At 40.7% G+C, this 20,545-nt stretch overlaps 1 protein-coding gene across 1 annotated transcript; it reads right to left on the reverse strand.

Moving 5' to 3' along the window:
- Window positions 1-3,168: 3,168 nt before the first annotated feature.
- On the reverse strand, window positions 3,169-20,337 carry HAPSTR1 (HUWE1 associated protein modifying stress responses). Its single transcript, XM_075105315.1, has 4 exons — window positions 19,917-20,337; window positions 19,004-19,084; window positions 14,617-14,892; window positions 3,169-6,581 (listed from the first exon to the last, which is right to left on the reverse strand). The coding sequence occupies exons 1-4, from the start codon at window positions 20,134-20,136 to the stop codon at window positions 6,337-6,339; spliced, it is 822 nt and encodes a 273-aa protein (XP_074961416.1). The 5' UTR covers window positions 20,137-20,337; the 3' UTR covers window positions 3,169-6,336.
- Between the last annotated feature and the right edge of the window lie 208 nt (window positions 20,338-20,545).

Raw genomic sequence — 20,545 nt, forward strand, 5'->3', positions numbered from 1 at the left:
AGAAACACCACGCATACCATATACAAGCACTTACCAGAAATGCCTTGCTGTTCAGACATGCTGCATTCAGCACAGGGAGATGCTCCTTGCATAAAAGAGGTCAGAATGGGCCATGGTTACAAACAGGAGAAAGAAAATCAGATGCAGACATGGCTGGTGGACGTGCACTTTAGAAAAGATCAAATCAACCTGAAAACTAACACTGAAGGGACTCTTAATCCTTCTTGGGTTGAACCTATTATTAAAGACCCCAAATTCTGGAATTCAAATATGTTGAACCCATTTCCCTGGAAAATTTCTGCATGAGGAGACGATGAATTGCCCGTATTTCAGGGAACGCATCTAGGCCTAAGAAAATCCTGAATTGTGGCAAGACCACATCCAAAGCTGTCACCCAGCAAAGAGTGGCAGACAAGTCAGTTTTTAATAAATAATCTAAGACTCCAAATGAGTTCCACCACTGCACTGTCATGTAGCAGCACAGAAGCCTCTGCAGCTACAACATTGAGAGCATCTTCAGCAGTCTCCTACTCTGAAAACTACAATCATTTAAGTCAAAGACTTTACAATTCGTTTTAGCAGAAATGCATCTTCAGTGATTCATGTTAATGACAACAGCTTCTCCAGGGAGAGCAAAAAGCCTGCCTACCATGGGAGATCATAGATGCTCTTCCACAGAAAGTCATTTAAACAGAGCCATGAAAGACCAGACTTACTGTGTGAGCTTTTCCAACAGAAAGACTTAGAGATGGAAGAAATAATACAAACTGTGATTCCCTCAGTAAGATGAAGAGTTGGATTACTGCCAGCATATTCAATGCAAATCTCTAGAAGACAGTCCACCTTAGCTGAGAAGTCCACTCACTTCTAAGCACAATCCACACTTTTTTTTTTGTTTGTGCTTTTAGAGAAAATAGGAAAACAGATTTTAGAAAACGTTTGTAGAAGACAGCATTAGTTATCTTCAGTTGCTCTTTATGAGATAGATACAGGGCAATATCACTGTTGCCAACTTGTGGCAAAACTCTTTCCCTAGAGCTTTAAAATTTTAATTATATTCAAAAAAGCACAGTAGGTATTTTTGAAGATAGCTACAAGACTGGCCTAAAGCATGCTAAAGATGCAAAGATTTTTGTGGTTTGAAAGTTATCTAAAGATCATTAACTTGCAGAGAAGCAATACTATACAGAACTCGAGTTATTAACTATATATGAGGTCAAGTAATTACTCAGTTAAACAACAGAACAAACTTGGTACTTTCTCCTCATCTTACTCTTGATCTTGCGTACTGCACTATAGACTCCCAGAATTCACTTCAAAACAAGAAAGCTAGATTCAGTTACCAATATAAAACACAAAAATATGTATTAATAAAGTAACAAATGGTAACCTTTGCACTTCTCAGCATTGCCCAGTTTCCGTGAGCAGATGTTCACACAACTATATGGGCAAGGGCTGGAGGTGACCCTATCAAAACTCCAGTAGGAACTTAGAACAAGGTTCTCAGTATACCTAGTTTAAACGCAAACAGTTCATATCTTCTGCTTTAGTGCTTTGTAACAACGACACTAGATTTATAAAATACCAGAATTCTTGTGGCTTGAGTTTCAGAGCTGGAAAAGCACCAAGTTTCTTTCTGACAAAAATGCAGGACAGTGTTACATCATAACAACACAAATGAGGACCCCGTATTTCCTTTCACATATAGGTTGCAGTTCTGTTCTCTGGCATCCATAACCAACTTGACCTTTACACTTAAAAAACCCCAGTAAGAATGGTGAAATATTACAAAGCATGATTAAGAATGGTCGTAGATGCCACCTACCCAACTGATCAGTACTGTTTTATACTAAAGTTCAAGATTTTCTACAAGCCATAGTGCCTGCCCAATAGGTTCATAGCAGATTCCAACAAGGTCATATTCTTGTGTACACCCCCACCACATCCCATCTTAGTCAATGAAAATACAGTCCTTACATACCGTCCCAGTGTTGAAAAACCCAGACAGATGCTGTAATGTCAGCCACAAGAGCACCAGCATCACTAGTTGAAGCAAAGTCACATAGGAATTGCTGGAACCTTATTACCCGCTCAGAAACATTTAGCTTCCAAGTCTCTTACAACACAGGGCTAGGTGGTGCTTCCATACTACACAGATGTGAATTTGATTGCTTTACTCACTATTGCTCTTTAACACACATTTATTTTTGCTTTTGAGATGGTGTGAAAGGGGCCCAGTGAGAGGAGGACAGCAGAAAACACCACTGTTGACTACAGAGCCACCTCATCATAAGCTCTCACAGGAAGTTTACCAGCCTCAAACTATTCAGTTACATGCGCACACAAGGAAAGCTTTAGAGAAGCAGAGTTACCAACAGGTGCCAGGGCCTTCCTCATAACCTTAAATAACCATAGGATCTGGAATGCACACACCACTGGGCCTCATGGCTACCCCAACCACATCAGCCCCACCTGGTGCAGTGAACTCCATGGAACAAGTCGGGTGTGCAGTCCTTGTTTCTGCCAAACTATTACTAGCTCTAAGCTAACATCTGAAAGATGCTATTTTATTAGAAGTCATTTAAGAATACTTTCCAAACCCTGACTGGCACATTTTATTGGCTAGAAGTGAAAAAAAATGCTAATATTTAAAAAAAAGACATTCTTAAAAGTTCTTGTGGAATAAAGCTTGCCTTCATAATGAAATTCAAAGACCTGCTGATACAAGCAAGTAGAAAATAGTTTGCAGGTTGAGGGACACCCAAAGTAAAAGCTGCTAATGAAAGCACCTAAGTTCAATTAAATCCAGAGTCTTTTGTAAGAGATTGGAAAGCTCTACTATTGAAGTCAGTACTGCTTAACTTCCTAAAGAGGTTTTAAGTGGCATATTTTAAGGTGCCTTCCCTAAGTATTAGTGATGTTAAACTCTGCAGAACATCTTGTACCAAAGCAACAGTATGCCCCAATTCTTAATATCTTCATTAGTCCTTAAGAGACAGAAAACCTTCTAGGTGTACCTAGACTGAACAGCTCCCATCAATTTACATTCATAAAGAAATACCCTACTCTGCAGAACCAAATAAGCCTGTCAGCTCATATTAATCATGTTTTGGACTTACTGATGGACTGTTATTATTCAGAAACTTAAATAACTACAAAGCAGCCTGATTAGTTGCATTTATTTTTTTATTAGGTTTATTATGACTTAGAGTTTCTATTACTCCAGCTGGGTAAACCACATTTGAGAGTAAGTTTAACTGCAGGACTTCAGTTTCAGCCAAAATCATTTTTGCATTACTTTATTGTAATATAGATTTAAATTTAACATTTAAAACTTACTTCATTAATAAGCAAGCCAAGCTCAGTAGCTTCAGTGCAGGATGTACTTTATGTAACTTGCCGCACATTCATGTTAGATTTGATGTACATGGAGAAGAGACCGATCAACTATACGATTCATAGGAGAAAGCAAAAATAAGCACCATTTTTATGAAACTAAACAGTTCAATTCAGTGTTTCTTACAGGAAGTCAACTCACATCTGGCTCCAGGACCTACAGTTTGGGTAATAGCTGAAAGCTATTTCCAGAACATCAGTTTTCTACACTGGCATAAGAAATAGTCTTCCGAGCAACAGGTACTGGACTGTTGAGAGACAACCTGTTTTCCTTGTGTTTCCCAGATGAATACATGCATTTTTGATCATTCTGGCAGAGGTTAACATAGAGCAAACAACAGTTGGGGCTAAACAAAAAACAACCAAAAAGTTGCCAAATATTTAAGATACAAGCAAAAAACATTAATGCAACCAGTTTAATATCTAGGCCTGCCTTCTTTCAAAGAAAAGTGGCAGAAATTAAATAAAAAGCCAGACAAATTTAGTTTTAGGTGGTACTAGAGTGAATTAACACTTCAAAGCATTAACAGGATTTATTTCACTGCAAGGAAAGGGAGAAGTAATTTGAACAGGCTCTGTATATTTGGGCTAGACCAGAAGCACTGTTACAGTTCAATCCATGTATGCAGAACTGATACCAATATGATGTTACCTTTACCACACATAATAGTGAGGTGTGTTAGAAGTTGCAGAGCATAAGCATCTTAGCTGTACAAGCCAGTTAATGAATAAACAGAAGAGCGGAAGAATGGTTCTCACACATGTCCTTTCTGTTCAGGACTCTAGATTTTTCTTCTGGAACAGAAAAATCCCTCTGCCAACAGCCTAATAAATACTAACATATATTTAGATACCATCTTCAGAATCTTTGTTGAAAATGCAGTCTCCAAAGAAAAACTAGCTTTATGCAGTATTAATATTTTACAGAAAATAGGTTTTATGAATCGTAGTTAATAGCAATAACTGAAATTAATGTATACTGAGTCTTTGGGTGATGTGCAAGCTTAGCTATGTAACACAGGTGGGGGCTTTGAACAGTTTTTACCATCTTGTTTGGACAGTTTTTCCACTTGTCCCATGAACTACAGAACCTCTAGCTACAGTATTGTGCAACTGTTGACATCTTCAAGAGCTCTTCAATGTAAAGAAATTTGATGGAAGCACCACAAAGCAAGGAAATCATGCTCTTAGTAGAGAGCCTTGAATTCTGAGAATTTAACACGTTGCTGTCTTGCCTTGACTACAGAACACCAATGAGAGGACATCAGGGTAAAAAGGAAGAGAACTACAGTGAAGTCTGCTTCAAACAGGGAAGATTATACAAAAAGATCTGACTAGCACATAAGCAAAAGTCTTGAAGAGCTATGTATTAACATGGAGCTCAGAGTGCCTTAACTTAGCTAGACCAGCACTTCTTTTAGAGTAGCCTGAGTCTAGCATAGCTGCATTTCATCCAAGAATCAGCCTACGCTTCCAGTTAAAGCATGCATACCACCTTGCTAAGTACCCCTTCCCAACTTGCAGGTTTGGAGCTCTTCATTTTCTTATTCCTCCTGTATTATCCCTTTCCTAGGCAGAGATTTAGAGGCCCTAAAAGTCAGAGCTCTCCACCAAAGATGTACTGCACCTACATGTTAAAATAGTTACGACACTCCAAGACTGACACATATCCTTCCCCATTCAGAAATGGATTTGCAGCAGGTCAGTCTTGATCTCTAGTTCAGTTTTAGATTATGCTTAGTTATGGCAGCCAGAGTTCAATCCTATGAATGTAAGCTCAACACAAAAAGAAAGCCATTTGTCCTTTTTAATTAATCCAGAGCTTTATAATCAACTTCCAGTTTTAAATTATTTTCTTAGCACTTCACAGAACCTGCATGTCACTCCCTCCTGAAGGAGATGGCATCACACAGAATCTTGCTTAAGTTAGTCCAAGTTTCCACATGTGACCAGAAGTCTTACTTGTTAGAACATACCCTTTTTCCAACTATTCCCCCTCATTCCCTCTCCTCCCACCCCTCCCCAGCAATGGGCAATTACTTCACAAGAAATGTAAAATGGGATATGGGTGTACACAAAACCTACCCTTCACTAATACTGAACAGAAAAGCCTATTTTCCAATTACAGGACATCTTTCTCTAAATTTAGGTCAGCACTGGTGCAGTCTGCACTGTGTATGATTACCACAAGGATAATACCAATAAGTACATATATTTTCTCAAACTGATTTAAAAGCCTATGAAATTAAATCGGGGAAAAGTTTAATATTGCTACTTCAGAGCACTAAAACACACAAAGTTAATCCAATAAAGATCCTTGTATTGATTCAATATTAAGTATTAATTGCATGACCATCATAGCACCTCTTTACATTATCACACAATCACCAGAATTATCAACTGCTTTTAAAACTAAAAAGGGTACAGTCCAATATTTATAACTTGCACACTGTTACTATATAGAAACTAGGTGCATGGTACAGTGCTGCAAAAATGGAAGCCTGCAGTTTTGACAAAGATGCCAAGTTATGTTGTAGACAATTTCAGTCAAACTGGCAATACTGTTTAAGCAAATATTCAACACAGCAGGAAATAAAGGACAAAAAAAGCATTCTATAACCAAATAAACATCTGAAATTTCCTTTCCCTTTAAGAATACAAGTAAGGTCACTTTTAGCCTTGGAACGGATACATGTTCGCCTATGATGATCTTGCTAACTACTACACAATATCTGATGTCCTCTGCTAAGAATATAGTTTAAGAAAGCCGCAGTTACAAGAGGCATCTAATGTAATATCTAAAATTTCCTTTATGGCAATTATTGAATTCATTTGTCTTAAACAGTGAATATGGAAAGATGGCCTCATGTTTCCTTTTCAATAGTATTCTGAGGATCAAGTGGCTTTCAAGCAGCATGGTGGGTTTGAAATTTTTGCAGTTTAGATCATTCTGTTGCGTTTATGAGTTGGTGAGTCTGTAATGACATCGCCACACTGGGCTGAGGTACGCTTTCTAGTTCCACCATTGTCCAAGTGGAGTGCCATTTCTTCTGATATGAAAGTGTTCAAATCAACATCATGGAGTCCATTTCTCCTTCGACTAGCATTGGAGCCACTGCTCACGTGAGTGGGCGAGCCTGGGGTACTTGAGCGAACACTTATACTAGCCATTGCACCACTAAGACCTAGGGGAAAAAAAGAAAAAGCATTTAGGTCAAACAGTAAAGAAAGTTTATTTCCCACGTGTGGCAGAAGGGATGACATCTGACTTCCAGGGATGTGTTAAATGCACTTCATTATATTATTTGTACCACACCTTCCCAGATTTTAGTTCACACAAGACCATATAAGAATCCAGCAATTACTAGAACTGCTTTCTATGACATTAGAAGTGAGCTTATACACCAGGTTGTAACAGCACACTATGGCAAATGCTAGCTCCATAAGCATAACATGCTATTCAAAATACCCACACGTACAGAAGAGTAGACCATTTCAATATGAAGGCTTCACACTAGGCCAATAGTTACATAGAATTAAAATCCATGTCAAGGGCTTTCCAGGTTGACTTGATCTTGTTTCAAACACACACCACCACCCTGCTCCCTTTCACTCCCCCTCAGTCACCATAGTTCTAAGAAAACAGCAGTATGACAGCAGATTTCAGGTCTATACCACAGCTAGTGTTTAAATAGAAGCTTTATTTCATGGTTGCCACTATTAGCCAACACATTAGTATTATCAGAATTCAGAAGAGCACTTACAAATAAAAAAATAAGCCAAGCAAGACCACATGACAATCCCCCCCAAATTTGCTACTGACAGATGTGATCCAGAACACTGTCACAGGTACCCACCAATCACTTTTGTCTCTGTTCAGGTTATTAATAAAATGTTTAATTAAACAAGAAAACCATTAACTTCATGTCAATTTAAACTTTTTGTCTTCAGTAACATTGCTATTACAACATTGCAAAAGCAGAACATTCCAAAACTTAAGTTTAGGAAAGGCTAATATATGAAAGCCTAACAATTTGTCTCAATTTGTAATTCAGGCTACATTTGTAGGTGAACAAGAGCTCAGAATCAAAAGACAAACATCTGTGCTATCATAACTTCTTCAAATCTGAGTATTTTTAGGAAAGTACAGAGATATGTCAGCCCTAGAAATAAACTACCAAAGCAACAGTCATGCAGGAAGACTAACAACAGCAGAACAAGATCTACATCTGCCTATTTTTCTAGCAATAAGAACAAGCAAATGTTAAGCTGTCAGGAAGATTTCTATCTCTGTAACCTTCAGGATCTTGAGCGCTCTCAGAGGTTTTCTCCAGTCTCAAATGTTCTATACCTTTGTCCAGCAATCACCCATCTTGCCTGTAATACACATCTTTATATAGTCAAGTAGGCAGCCAATAGTCACACACTGACGCTGACAAGTAAAGCCTAACAAAACCCTATCTATTAGCTGCTGATACGCCAAACAGCAACTTCAGAGGCTCTGTGAAGAGAAGACTGCTAGAGCTACTAGATCAGTTGCCAGAAACCTCAACTGGAAGATAAATTCTAAAGCAATCTGCAGCAACGGCAGGTTGATATAGAAGTCAGGATAAAACAGGTCAATCAATTTCACTCTATTGTATGTTACTGTAGAACCAACATTTTTAAAGCTTAGATCTTGTAGTGGCTCAGAATATACTTTTGCAGACTGAGCATTATGCAACAACCAGTAGAAACAGACACTAATCACTGATGCTTTCGTAGAGCTTTCGCTTACAGCTCTAAGCGGTGTTCCAACACAACTCAGAAGCATGGTATGAAGTGTGATAGGGACCCCACAGGTTTTATTAGTATTAAAATAATCTTTCATTCACAATGGTGGAATGTTTTTAAAAAGCAGAAGCTGTTTTAGTGAAAAGCTAATTCAGTAACAACATTTATTCCAGTACTCCCAGGATTAAGGTCAAGCTTAAATTCAAAACCATTATGAAAAGATGTTCCTATACACCTATCAAAGACAGTAAATTGGGTGACATCAATATATGAGCAAAAAGCCAGCTCGGATACCATAACTTGGATAAACCACCAACATGCAAAATTTGGGCAGGTAACAAATCACAATTCAAAGACAACAGCAAGTTTAATTTCAATTGGCATGACATACATTAGGAAAAACATTAATTCATCCTGTACATTTAAAGCCAAAAAAATTTGACAGTGCACAGAAGGTGACATTGTTTCAAATCCAAACTGGTTGCAGAGATTTCCCCCCACCTCACTACTACAAGCAAAACTGCTTTGAACACGGAAGTTCAGGGTTGTCACTTCCACCGAGTCAAAAATTTACACCACTTATCAGTCATTTACTCATATTTATACAACCCATAACCAAATGACCAATATACTAATTCAGTTTTAACATGACATCATTTCATTACAACTAGTGCCCAAGTAAAGAGAGGAAAATTATTTTCAATAGCCCCAAAACTGACCTGGGATGTAAGAATACATTTTTTTGGCATCACTCAAGAACTATGTTCTTAAGTAGAGCCTTTTCAACTAACAAGCTTTTTTTTTTTAATAGTAGATATAAGTCAGAATTAAAAGATGCATCTGTAATATGCTGCAGTGTATTTTAAAACAGACTGCCAGGGTTTGCAAGCAATGCCTCAAGCAGGCATTGACTTTCCAATATTCAGGTAATACTGAATCACTGCGCATTTAAACACACAACCAACCTTCTGGAGATAATCAAGTAAAAAAAAAATCAATCAAACCTGGTATTAAAGGCAGGAGAGCAGTTTTGAGTTAATTTCTACAGAGATAGGAGTACAAGGATATTGCATCACAACATGGACTTCTAGCTGCAGTTTAATCTTGCATCTCATACAGGTATTTAACACTGAACTAGCAAGTAACAATTACCAAGTATGCTAACAGACTGAGTGACAATTTGGTATCAGTTACTGGCAGTTAACCATATTAAAGCACTACACATCAATCCAAGAGAGCAGAACCATCAAATGAAACATTTAGATCACAGTTTAGGATAGGGTAATCCAGCTAACATGGAAGAGTCAGAAAGAAAATTCAGGGCATGCACTGAAGTATCAAGTTGCCATTTCAGGGAAGCAACACCTTTGAAGACAACCAGCAATGCAATAGAAGCAATCTATTTTTTGCTGACAGTGAAAGCACCTTTCAGGATCTGAAACTGAACCGGGATGCACAGTTCATTTTTCTTGGAAAGTTGTTGCAATGCAAAGAGAAAATCTCAGAAAATCCATTTATTGTGATTTATTCCAAAATTTAAGTTTTCAGTGAACTGAGGCCTCTTCCCAAAAGCATTTAACCATTTACAGCAGAAATGAAGTAGTAAGATTACTTGACTGTTAGCAACACTATTTCACAACCTCAAATTTCTGTATTGTGATTAACATGACCTAATCACAGGCACCTAAGTTTTGTCTACACAACAGGACAGATTCAAACACCTACTGAAACATCTTCTGTCACAATCTCATGACCACCCCTGAAGTCTCCCACTGCATTCTACAGGAAACATTTTGGTTTATGAGAGGCCTTTAAGAAAGGACACATGGCTCCTTCTCCCTTTTTAAGTATGCCTTCCACATCTGAAATATCCTGCAGTACTTATTACATTCTCACTCCTGCCATATCTTTCAGTCAAGTCATCAACAATATGGTGTTTCATAACCAGTAATTTCACAAAACTCTGCTTTTACCTGAAGCTATATTCTAAAGCATTTACTATAGTAGTTAGAAAAAGCTGCAGTACAGAAGAAATTGTGACTAATACTAGCTAATTTATAATGAAGTATTCTCCAAAACTATCAAGTGATTAGAATGCATGGCTACAAGCATAAGTTTTATGAACTATGAAATACTTCAGGTAAATAGAACTGTCAACTCAAAATTAGCAAGTTTGTCAACAACAGCCTAAGAAACTGAAAATGCTGTTTTATCTGCACTGTAACCACATCCATAATGGGAATGTGTTATTCAGGTCACTACCACATCAAAATATACTTGATAACTACTGTTCAGTATAGAGATAATACTATCTATTATTTTCCAGAAGTTTTAAATCAGGAAGCATCAAAAAACATTCACACTTCAGTAAAGCGTGACTAAGGCAGGTATTAGTAAATAACCCCAAATACAAAATGGCATGCAGATAGATCCTTGTCACTCCTTTATGTCATACACACCCTTCCACGGTACTGCTCAAAGAACAAGTTTTAGCAGGACATACCAATGTACAACTACAATAGCTATATATACACACACAACCTTTAAGTTAAACTCTTTGAAGCTAACCTGAACTCTGCTCTCCCCCACTTCCACCAACTGCTTCTTTTCCACTCTAAATACTGCTGATGTTTTATACTGCAGTTTAATATTCCGAGAAGAGAGTAAGAAGGCCTAATGAAAATTCAGGCTCTTTAAAGGGGCTAAGCCACACACTTCTTCATGCTAGAGCAAGGGTTTCCCACCCCAAAGAGACTGAATCACATCAGTGATTACATCAACATTAAAGCTAAGGAGCTAAAGAACTAACACTCCCCAACTGTGCTGCAGTCCATTCACATTGTTTTTAGTTAAGAATGCTCAAGCCCAATGCATTTCAGCATTGCCTTCCTATACTTGCTTCTTACCCCTCCTCACATCACAGCATTTTCTCCCACTATGCTGGGAGAATGGTTTTTAAAGCATAGACATATCCCACATTAAAAGACCAAAGCATCGTTTCAAACACAGACTGTGCACAGCCAGCAGCACTGTAAGACTTGGGATGCTAGCTACAGCCAAGAAGAAAATTACTTGGCACATGTCAGCTTTTGGGAACCTTAGGACTATTAGCTCAATTTGATGTAATTCTTTCATTTGAAACTCTTCTCTTACAGAATTGGATATGGCAATAGACATCCAGAAAGTAGGTGAAGATACATCCATACCTATGCTAACTGCAATGACATTTTAGGGTCTGGTGGAAGTTAAAAAACCAACTCTGTATCTGAGATATTGAAATAAAGGTATTTGTCTTCTACTATCACATCTTAAAAACACTAAGATGCACAATTCTTCAAGTGATTTTCCTGAAACTTCAACTTCAGAGTAAAATAGCAGATACATTACTTTGAACCAACTACTCAGATTTTCTTGAAGGCTTCAATTTCTTTCCAGGTATTCACAGTTCAAGTTTCCAGCCATGTTTTATCTCAAAGGTTACCCATCGGCGCACTAATAATGGAAAGCTGATATTTAGGGCAAAGATTTTTTTATTTACCAGAGTAACTCTCTCAAGAAGTTATGTAGTTTCAAAAATTCCTTCTCAAGTACCCTTAAGTTACACTAAAGATTTCCGTGACAGCTGCACAGCATACATGCCATGGATTTAAGAGAAGAGATAGATCACATACACCTTAAACATTGTGTCAGTAGAGGGTTTTTTTGTCATATCATTTTGCTTTTAGCTGCTGTAACAAGTTTCCTTATAGCACAAAGACTACTGATAACTAGTATCACAAGATTAACCTTTATTTAAAATCCCTAGCTTTTGTCAAGAAAATGGTTAACTACCTTGCAGAGCTATGATATAGGTCAGATACAACAAGGTTTGAGATAGAGGTAAGGTCAAAAATCAAATTTTTAACAGATTTCTCTTCAGATGCAGCATACACTTTAAGATTGCACCTATGCCTAAAGCTACTCTTTTTTCTAATGTTTTAGTCTAGGGTATACACCTAGAATTGCATTTTATGTTCCAGGAAATATTTAATTATTAGCTACTTCATCATCGCAGCTTCTGTCAAGATTGTCAGATGTGATTACAAAGTATTTAGAGGTTACATTATCAGAACACAGCTATTTCCCCCAAAGAGCAAGATCAACAAGTTATAGAACTGTAGTCTTCAGACATATTAGTACCTATTTCTGAGAAGTCAATAAACCAGCCCAACTTCAACAGAGCTTTATTTGGTGTCGTAATATGACACAGATTCATACCTATCCCTGCTTCACTAAAAGATACCTTGCTTAGAGCAGCAAGTTTTAGCATTACATATCAGATCTAATTCGTTCCATCCACGTTACCAATAGAGAAATACTGCATTTCCACAGGAAGCCTACCAGCACAAAACAAAGCCTCACTCCTTTACATGCCAGTCAAAAATTCCCCTTAAAGCTTTGTCCTGAACACTTGCTAAGACTGCTGCTCACTATCATCAGGTTTTATCATGTTTCCTCACAATACCTAGAAGCAACAAATCACTTTTAAACAGCCTGCCAAAAAATGAAGATAAAATAGCCCTACAGAGGACAGTAATATACACACACCTGAAGGTCCTACACAGGTTTCAAAATCAAAACATAGTTTGATAAGCCCTATGAAAAATAGGACTTTGGGAGATAGTTTAATCACAACTTCCTTAATGGTAAAGAAAAGGAGGGGAGAAGCTGGAGGAACATAGACATTGGAGGCAATAACCTAAAGACAGTTATGAGGCCAAATACTAGTCACTAAAGGATTACCACAACAGCATTTGTGTCAAAGACCAGATTGAAACAGAGATCAGGAGAACGTAATCCAGAGGGTGACTGACATGTAATCTTGTCAACCAGCTGATGAGGGGAAGAGTGCATTTCTACCCCGTGCAGTGCCAGTACAGAGCAGAGAACTTCCTACAGTCATCACAACCTTGTATTAGGTTATGAAATATGAAAAAACTTTATACTTCATGGTTCAGATTCCCATGCTATAGAGAAGTAACTTTCATAAACCACCTCTATACAAAGCAGATGCTAAGAGACAATATCAGGACCATAGAGTCCTATTGCCAGTAAAAAATGCTCTGCTTGAGAGCTTATTGCGCTAAAAATTAGTTCATCCAGCTTTGACTCTCAGGTGAGAGTCAGTCTTCATAGCTAAAGCCAACTGTACACCAGATTCAACTACAGTTTCAGAAAAGAAGATTTAAGAGGGTGTTTATCACATCAGATGAGAGCCAGCTTCTGCAGTTGTTCTTATGAAATTAGCTTTACCTACTGAATAAGCAATACTAGCGCAAAGAATTCTCTAGCCAGCTTCCAATCAGAAGGAAAACTGCCAAAAACTGCGTAACTGGGTGGAAGCATGCTTGATTTAAATGGCAGAGCAGCAAACAATACCAGAATTAGGCTGTCACCTAGACAGTAACAGTGTCTGGCTTATGTATCTTGAAAAACTAGCACAGCATTGCAGAAGCAACAACTACATTTTCAGGAATCTAGTCATCTAATTAACTCATTAATTCCACCCCCCACTGAGAATAACAAGACAGCAAAATTTTCATTTAAGTTTCACAGGTTGTACTTTTAGAATGGTCTGCTATTTATACCTCAAGATCTGCTACCCTTTAGAATTTTAGAAGACATAAAACCCACTTCACTTTACCTCAGGAGTAATTTAAAACTCATTTTTCTTCCTCACTTGCTAGGTAACAGTCCAATGCAGAATAAGCTACTGAACATTCATATCCAAAAAGGCAAAAAGATCCCCCACCAACATTGTTGGTGACGGTAAAAAAAAGAAATTCAGTATGACACTGGAAGATATTTAAGACTGAAAGTGAACTAGAACTGAGATCTGAACAGGACTCGATTAATGCAATGATGTGCAAGTGAAGTACCCTTTCCAAGTAGAATGCTGAACTATTTTATCCAGCACATATCAAAGGTACTAGAGTGAGGTAAGGTACCCCAGAGACAGAAGCTTCAGGCATCAAATTCCCTCCCTAACCTAGCAAAAATTTGCTAGTTATTTGCTACTAGTCAAATCTTAATCTTTAACTAACTGCTAGCATAGTATTATCATTTTCCAGGAATTCTGTTTACTTTAGCATCAGTATGAATACCAAGTCTCTTCATGCTTCAAAAACACTACCAAAAGTTGACACTTAACTGTTGAGTTCACAGCTGTAGAATATTACAGATCCTCATTTTCATACAACACCTTTTCCTCATTCAAAATATTTGACTATCCAACTTTAGTAGCTACGTGCCTTATACATGCAAAAACTCCCTTAGAGAATTAAGGAGATACCTTCAGCTGGAACATCAGATACATGACATACAACACCAACAAGGGCCAAGAGTCAGACATCCTTTAAGAACCCCCACCCAATTTTAACCAAGTAGTATTGAAAAAATTACTGTTACCATGCAGAGCTATGGCTTCACGGAAGGGTTGCAAATCAGTCTCTACAGATGAGCTAGTTTCTGTTGAAGTAGCTCGGTTAGGGGATACTACAGTCAGTCTTGGGGGAGCTCTAGAATTTCTTGGAGGAGGAACTTTTCCACACAGGAAGCTGATCAAGTCTTCTCTACGTATAGTTCTTCTGCGTTTTTTAACCCAAGCTAACACATCCTTATTCCGACGCTGATAGCCAATCTGAATTCCTACATCAAAGCTTCGCTGATGGGCATCCACACTTTCTGCAAGAAGACAGAAAAAGTTTTCTTAGTAAGCATTATACATGGAACAACGTATAGTATGGCACATCACTGATATGCCTTCCTGTCAACCATGAGACAGAAGTAGATCTTCTACAGGTTACTGTAATGCAGCACCAAGTTAGCTATAACAAATTAGCTAGTATTGAAGGTGAGTCACATTAAACCTGAAGGCAATATTAGCTAAAAAAGTTCCATCCCTTTTACAAATCAAGAAGTCAACATCAACTCAAGCACCACCTAAATACCATTTACTTTACTTCAGGTCAACACTACAGCACTGTTTACGAAATCATATCACAGTACTGTGAAGAAAACACACTTTGAACCTGTCAGTCTGAGGAAGGTACTTAAATCACACTCTTAAAGTGCATCAGTAAAGGCAAGAAACCCCACAGAAACAAAAGGAATAGCTTCTTTTCTTCATTTGGATAGGTAAAGAATTTTCAGAAACACTCAGATTTCTTTAGAGTCCCTCTAGTTTCATCTGAATTCCAGGTGCAGAGACAATTGACATGAGGCCATAGTTTTGAAGCTATTTAGAACACAAGCATCCGCAATGCCTTCCAGTTAGGCAACATACCATTTACAAAGGAAGTTAAAAAAAATTTCCTTCCCCATTTAAGATCCCATTGCAAATTTGTTATACAAAAGCTTCAGACAGATATTATTTGCAATTAGTCCTACTACAAAATGCAATTTCATTCTCCATTGATGTAATTGGTCACCTGTGCTCATCAGTTATAACTGTGCCTCTAAGAGGCCCTCTTAAATGCCTGCTATTATATTGCTCTCAAACTTCAGTAAGTACATTTCTGGCTACTAGTTTAAGCATGAGTAAATTTCAGAAAACAGTAACAGGTGAGACAAACCATATTCTCTACACAATTACACTCATCTTTTGTTTGTCAGATTTGTTATCAGAGCTTTGCCAACAGCTTTTTCAGCTTTATGAAAATTAGTGGTGTTAGTCTTTTAATGGAGCAAGAGCTTCAACATATTTCCATAGGTTTGGTTTTTTTAAAATCTGGCAGAGCTGATTAAAACAGCTTTTTATATTCTTGCTTTACTAATGAAGTCCAACACAAACCATTTACCCAGAACAATATTAAGAGATTTAAGAAAAGCTGTCCAATATATTGGTTTACAGGTAAATAGCAACATACACATCTACTGTAGGTTTCTCACACTCAAAAGACCAAAAATAATCACTATTAAACACTGTTCTTAGATTCACAGTCTAAGGCACCACTGCATTGTCCACAAGACAGCACTAAAATCTACCCTATCATAGACCTGCACTTCAAACATAACACAACCTACCGAAAAAGAAAAACCATCTCAAACTGATCATAGCTAAATCTTGGGGATTTTGGAATACAAGTTGTACAGGTATACACAGAATACATGTCACACGTTAGTTACTTCCATGCACTCTAAGAGTATTTTGTCTATGCTGCTTTGTAATCAAAAGGCTAGCCAATTTACAAATGCTAATTCCTGTGAAAGCAATGGCAACATGACAGATTATTCCTCCAGCCATTTTATATTCCACAGCAAAGGCTCCAATGCACTCACTAGCAAAAGCCACCCAAACACCTCGGCCCTAATTGGGAAACTGACAATATTCCTTTAATCACTTCCTGAAATACCAGGAGAAAGTCCTTCTGAATGGTGAGGAGCCCAGCTTTATGTCAATAACCTGCTTTCCTTGTATAGGAGACTGCTTTACGAAGGATTAACTACGAACTAGTTACGAGGTCACACACACTGACTACTGATGTAGCCTGGACAAATTTCAAGCATCATCATTCTGGGGAAAAAAAAAGATTTTTATGGTAAGAGCTACAACTACTTTGTTTACAAAGTTAAACTGGAAAAATGTAAGCAGTCAAGTTGCCTACATCCTGAAATTACTAAGTCAAAACTAACACAACCATTCAGCTTTTCTTTAATAAAAATAAGGTAATTTGTAGGCTCACAAGTCTCACTCTAATATATGCTTAATGCTTTCTCAGTGGCCTTAAGTTCTAAATCCTACATCACAAGCCATGCCTTCACTTGTTTAGTGCAATCTGGAAGACAATCAAACACCTTTAAATAAGGCCTCTATCAGCAGCACCAATCAAATTCATGATCCAAGACCTTCAGTGTGGTGTGATATTAAACTTTTAATCCATTTTCAGAAAAAAGCTAACATTCAAGACATCATGGTATTCTCCTTATGCACTATTCTTCATGTAGCTCTTGTTAAAAGAATTTTGATGCCTCAAAATTCCAACCATTTATCAGATCAGAAACCAGCTGACAGGGCAAAAGGCAGTTTGTGCTGTTCAGTTTAACACATCAAGTATTTCTGCAGTGTTTTGACAGAGTCCACAAAACACAAACATCACTGAGTATGTGAGAAACAACAGGAGATTTTTAAAGACCCATGCTCATCACCAGGGAATGCAAATTCACATTAAGAGACTCCAGCTTGCCTTGTATGCCAGTGCCTAGATGGTTCTACCTGTGTTCTCAACAAATTTCTACCCACTTGGAAGTTAATTTAAAATTGAAACATGGCAGTTCTGAGTAACTGAGGTACCTCAGCACTTCTTAAAGATCTGTTTTAATAGAAGATTTGTTTCAGGTACTGCTTTTTGAAGTATTACATTACACCTCACTAAAGACAGCTTCCTACTTTAATTCTAGTTTCTCTGATCACCACATACATCCTCTTCTGTTAATCACATTATTGAAGAAAATAGGGCTCATTTTGCCTACAAAGTACAAGCACAAAGTACAAGTAATCAAGTGATTTAACCAAAATAAACAGCTAAAGTCTTCACAGTAAAGATATTGTAAGCATTTATAAAAAAAGCCTATAATTATTCCAGACAACACTACCTGCTGCTACTCTGGCACCATGCTCAAGTGACTTGTGTCCCAGACCATGTTCTACTGACCCACTCCCTCAGGCCAATACTTTTTTACCCTTTATGTGATGTGCTGCCCCTTTAGACCACCTGACACATACACAACATCCAAGTGCACTTTCTGCCAGAGTCAAGTCTCTGGCAGTGAGGGTTATGCACCTACATTTCCTCTGTGCTCTGTCCACATCTGTTAGACACCTGGTCAGCCATTACAAACATGTTGCTAAGTTCAATTGCTTAAAGCAAATCCAAAATGGATAAACTGGGACAAATTAAAGAACATGCAGGCAGAACTATAGATAATGCTGTACAGATCAAGGGAAGGAAAAAACACAGCTCAAAAATCAAACTACAAGTCAGAAAAACAACTATTTGGAACTTTTTCCTTCCTAGGCATGGAAGATACCACACTCTGCCAATTTAAGCCTCCACTGATACAGGTATCATTTTTGTACATTGAACTAGAAAAAACTGAATGATTCTTCTGTGGACAAAAATTCTTGTGACAACCTAAAGAGCAGAGTTCAGAAACAGAGACTGATAGAAACACACAGTAAAACAGCACAAAAGCACAGCCACATGCAGAGTGCACTGTTATCAAGGTTTTGGCTAACACTGCTTTCTTACAGCCACCCTGGACATAGTCATAATGACATTCTAGTGCTTAAAATAAACTGGGAGGCTGACTTAAGAAGCCTTACTGTCACAAGAGGATAAAACTTTGTCACATTACATCTATGCAGAATTTTACAAACACTAAACCCAGCTTATGCTTCACCACAAATGTACATGTATTATACCAATATCCCAACATTTAATATACCATGAAAGAGACAAAATGCAGGACATTTTTTGCACTCTTCCCTCGAATTCATGACAGCAAGCCACACATTAAAAAACATCCTTTTTCAAGGGGCTTGAAATAAAACAGCTTTTAAGTTCTTAGTCACTGACATGAGGCAACAGAAAAAGATTCAGCTACCATCAGCTAAAGTGGCCCAGGGAAAACTTGCAAGATTCAGGAAGCAGTCTCGGGTTAGATTTTATCAGGGTGAATAAGAGACATTAACAGGCCCTGCTTATGAGTAAGCCGGGGCAGGAGGCACGGCGGGGCCCGGCTTGGCCCGGCAGGGAGGGCTGCTGGGGCGGGGGGGGGGGGGGCAGCCCCTTACCTTTGTAGAGGTTGGTGACCGCAGTGGCGGCGTTCTGGAAGGGGACCCAGAGGGAGAGACCCGGCTGCTGGCACACCCGGTCTGCAGGGAGGGAAGGACACACGCTGTTTATTTTGGAGTCACCAACTCCGAACGGCCATGTTAGGTTTCGCCATTTTGTTCCACCTTCCAAAGGCAACTCGGGATCAGGGCAGCCAAGGGCAGGCCGGCAGCGGCCCGGTCCGGGGCGGTGGGGCGAGGGCAGCGGCGCCCCCAGCCCGCCGGGGAAGCGCCCTGCCCGGCCCCCGCCGCAGGCCCCGCCGCACAATGGGGCCGGCCCCTCACTTCGCCATTTTGTCGGAGCCTCTTCCCTGGGCTGGGCGTCAGGAGCCGCCGCCGGCGGCAGGGCCGGGCTTCCCGGCCTGCCCCCACCCTCCCCGCCCCCGCAACCCGCCGCTCCCCGGCCAGCCGCGGGGCTCGTCCCCGGCGCCCTCCCGCCGCGGCCGCTCTCCGCCGGGGCGTCCGGCCTCCCCGGCGCCGGCAGGGCCCCTCCGCCCGCCCGGGCCGCGGGGGCCAGGCCGGGCCGAGCTGCAGCCTGCTCGCCAGATCCGCGAAGGGCAATGTCCGGACAGCGGCCGCGGTTCCCCCTCACGCCATTTTGTTTTCCCGTCTGCCTCTATGGACGGGCGCGGAGCCCCCGGGCCGGAAGCCCGCTCCTCCCCCTACCCGGGCCACTCTCGCCGCCACATCCCCTTTGTGACGCCGCGGCCCCGGTCCCACCCCACCCCCAGTGGCTCCGCGGCCTCGGCGACCCCCCCCAGCCCGCCCCGCCGCGCCTCAGGGCCCGGCCCCAAACCCTCCGCACTCGGGCTCCGCCACCCACAGAGCCGCGTCCCGCCCCAGCCGTGCCCCCCCGCCCCGCCGCCCCCCTTACCCTTGTAGAGCTGCGCCACGGCAGTAGCCGAGTTCTGGAAGAGGTGCCAGAGCTTCTGCTGCTTGTGCTCGGGCTGCGCCGCCGCCTCGTCCTGCAGCTCCGGGGCCAGCGCCTCCTCCTGCTCGGCCTCGGCCAGGCACTGCCGCTCCCACTTGCTGAACCAGTGCTCGGGCCCGTGCTCCTGGATCTCCGCCTCACCCTCCTCCTTCTTGTCCTCCATCCTCCGGCCGGCTCCGCGTCCCTCCCCACCACCGCGCAGGCCCGGCCCCGCCGGACAGCCGCGCTCGCCTCCCCTCCGCCGCAGGGCCGGCCCTACCTCACCCCCATACTCCCGGGCCGGGCCCGTCCCTCCGCCGGCTCCAAACACACTGAACGCCGGCGCCGCCCCGAGCGCAGTAAAAGCCCGTCGGAGACGCCTGAGAACGTGCTGCCGCCCAGCACCCACCCCCGACACCCGACTGGCCACCGCCACCCCGGCACCGCCGGTTTGAAAGGCAATCTCGGCTTTCATTGGGCCGCCCGCACGCCCATCATACGTGACGTCCTGGGGAGCGGGCCCGAGAGCAAGATTGGTTACGCCGTCACACACCCGTGCGCAGAGGGTGGCTGCAGCCGGGCGCAGGCGCGGT

This window comes from Phalacrocorax aristotelis, chromosome 10 (assembly GCF_949628215.1).
Source record: "Phalacrocorax aristotelis chromosome 10, bGulAri2.1, whole genome shotgun sequence".
NCBI lineage: Eukaryota > Metazoa > Chordata > Aves > Suliformes > Phalacrocoracidae > Phalacrocorax > Phalacrocorax aristotelis.

What these genes read in the sequence shown, in the direction of transcription:
- HAPSTR1 (XM_075105315.1), bottom strand. Translation starts at nt 20,136, where the DNA reads ATGGAGGACAAGAAGGAGGAGGGTGAGGCGGAGATCCAGGAGCACGGG. An exon ending in GGTCACCAACCTCTACAAAG is followed by an intron (nt 14,893 to 19,003) that starts GTAAGGGGCTGC and finishes GTCTTCTTGCAG; the next exon opens with AAAGTGTGGATGCCCATCAG. An exon ending in TGAAGCCATAGCTCTGCATG is followed by an intron (nt 6,582 to 14,616) that starts GTAACAGTAATT and finishes TTTTTCCCCTAG; the next exon opens with GTCTTAGTGGTGCAATGGCT.